Source organism: Tachysurus fulvidraco, chromosome 25 (assembly GCF_022655615.1).
Source record: "Tachysurus fulvidraco isolate hzauxx_2018 chromosome 25, HZAU_PFXX_2.0, whole genome shotgun sequence".
Classification (NCBI taxonomy): Eukaryota; Metazoa; Chordata; class Actinopteri; order Siluriformes; family Bagridae; genus Tachysurus; species Tachysurus fulvidraco.
Window position 1 is genome coordinate 943,587 of NC_062542.1, and position 2,500 is coordinate 946,086.

General features: G+C 36.5%; 1 protein-coding gene across 1 annotated transcript in view; it reads left to right on the forward strand.

The window, feature by feature from the left end:
* The window catches only part of LOC125140230, a 4,211-nt gene extending 1,947 nt beyond the window's left edge, over positions 1–2,264 (forward strand). Inside the window, exons 3-7 of the mRNA XM_047808597.1 lie at positions 213–467; positions 579–666; positions 876–909; positions 1,027–1,160; positions 1,338–2,264. Coding sequence (XP_047664553.1) covers positions 213–467; positions 579–666; positions 876–909; positions 1,027–1,160; positions 1,338–1,404 — 578 coding nt within the window. The 3' untranslated portion in view covers positions 1,405–2,264. The remainder of the gene's footprint in view (positions 1–212; positions 468–578; positions 667–875; positions 910–1,026; positions 1,161–1,337) is intronic.
* Positions 2,265–2,500: the final 236 nt, after the last annotated feature.

Sequence of the window (2,500 nt, forward strand, 5' to 3'; positions counted from 1 at the left end):
TTTGTTTAATCTGTTTGGTCTAAAAGTGCTCTGTACGTGTTTGGTCTAAAAGTTCTCTATACTGTATGTCTCCTAAAGCAGTTAGTCAACAAAGATGTACAAAACAGTTTATGAAGCTGGATTCAGACTTTAATACTTGACTGTATTATAATTATCATCACCCTCTCAGTCCTGAGTCACTGACATGGCGTCTTTCCTGCTCTCTGAAAAAGATTTAAAGGTGTCACTAATCAGACTCAGTGGAAACGGAACCCTTAAACAAGGAGACTCCTTAAATCTGACGTGTGATGTGAGCTGCACACACACTTCCTCACAGTTTGTGTGGTCTAAGAACAACCAGCGTTTATATACATCAGGACCCGTTCTTCACTTTCCTGCTCTAACCCTGAGGGATTCTGGGGATTACACCTGCACTTGGGGAACCGGTGAGACGTCAGGATCTAAAACCATCAGCCTTCACGTGGAGGGTGAGTCCATCTGCTCACAACAATCCTGAAGATTTAATATCAGACTAACATGATCTGCTCTTACGCTTCTGTAGCAAGTGACATTTTTAATTCTGTTGACTTTTTTAACAGGTGAAAGTTTTGATCAATGGAAAATCTGGATCATTATTTTCATAGTTGTTGTGATTTTGGTGATCGTAGCCACTGTAATTTATCTAAGGTAAATTTAATTGGTGATATATTTTCTTAATACCAATTACCAATATTTAATATGAATAAGATTGTTGTGATGGACAAATCAAAATGATCTTTAGACCCTTATTCTAGGTTCTATTTGGGAAAAGTGCAGGACATTTAAATCAGGACCATAGAGTTCATTAAAAAGAGAGAGCTGTAACTGTGCACTCTGTGTTTTGCTGCTTCCAACAGGAGGAAACGTGAGAGAGGTGAAGAGAACACACAGGTATGAGCTTTAGAAAGAAATCACAAACTCAGCATTAACACAGCATGAGTGAGTGTGAACATAGGAACACTTCAGAAGTGATTGTGATTATTATTATTATACTTCTTATGTTACCAGGATGGAGCAAACACACACGATAAACAGCCGAAGCCACAGCCGAGCTCTGTTCCTCAACTAGATGATGAAACATTGCCTGAGGAGGAAGTGACTTACGCGAGAGTGTGTGTCAAAGACAAGAAAGTAACACAAAGGTGAGTGCTAAAGTCTGTCTCACACTTATCACCAAAAACAACTAAAGTGTCCAACACAAACAATGTGTGTGTGTGTGTGTGTGTGTGTGTGTGTGTGTGTGTGTGTGTGTGTGTGTGTGTGTGTGTGTGTGTATGTGTGTGTGTGTGTGTGTGTATGTGTTGTGTTTTGGATTTTAGGTGTACCAACACCGAGCAACAGAAGGAGGACGATAATGTCATCTACAGCGCTGTCATTAAATCCTGATCACATTATTACATCTCCATCAAACTCATCAGAACTGTAAAGATTTCTGTGGGAACCTGTGAGAAGTTTAATATGAATATAAAATACATCTCATCAATTCCAGATTAGTGTTTATTCATATCATTAAGTGAGAGTATCTCGGTGTTTGACCCTTGATTAGAACATTGCCTTTAGTTTAATATTCACTCTGGCTTTTATTCCTTCATTAATTGTTCAGTCATGAGCAGAACATCATGTACACACACATGAGCAATGTAGAGCAATGAGCAGCCAGTATGACTACAGGAACCAGATGGAACTTCTCACTTAACCACTGTTAAAAAAAAGTTCCTCTAAAGTGATAGAGTTCAAACACCAGCAGATCTGTTTTCCAGTCTCTTAACATTGTATTAAAAAAAAAAAAAACACTTAAAAATACTTTGAATTTCGATAAAGTAAATGTGATTTCAGCTGATTACCATATTGTTTATAGTGCAGGGACATTTTTACCCTAAAGATTATAAATTCTGATTCTCTGTGACCGTTAATGCAGGGGCTAAATCATAGAAATCATCACTGTACATTCTTAACTATAGAACATGTAGATGCTTTTGTAAAGTCATTAATAAATGTTACTGGTAATTTCTTATTTTAATGGATCGTGGGATTCTGCATGAGAACCTTAAACCTCTGTTTATTAGACATTATGACTGTTTCATGGAACACATCACTTTATCAACTTCTAAGCTGTTTAATAAAGGACAGTGATGTAATTTTTGGACTCCAGACTTTACGGATGTCTCCGATTTCTTCACTCGATTCACTGATCCTGTTGTGTACGTCGTGTCTTTCATAAAAATAAAATCTCGATGCTTTCTTAGACTTGTTGGATTTTGTGAGTCGATGTGTGTTTTAGACATTTGGTTTGATTAAGTTTCCATTACTGTCATTTTTCCAGAGACACAATGGAGCTGCTTCATTAGCTTCTTTATAACCAGTCAATTAGACAGACCATTAAACCACACACACTATATTAATGTACAATAAATTATTTAAATAAAATAACATTTTTTTTAAATTTGTTGTGAATAAAGATCCTTAAAGAAAAAGTGTTGAA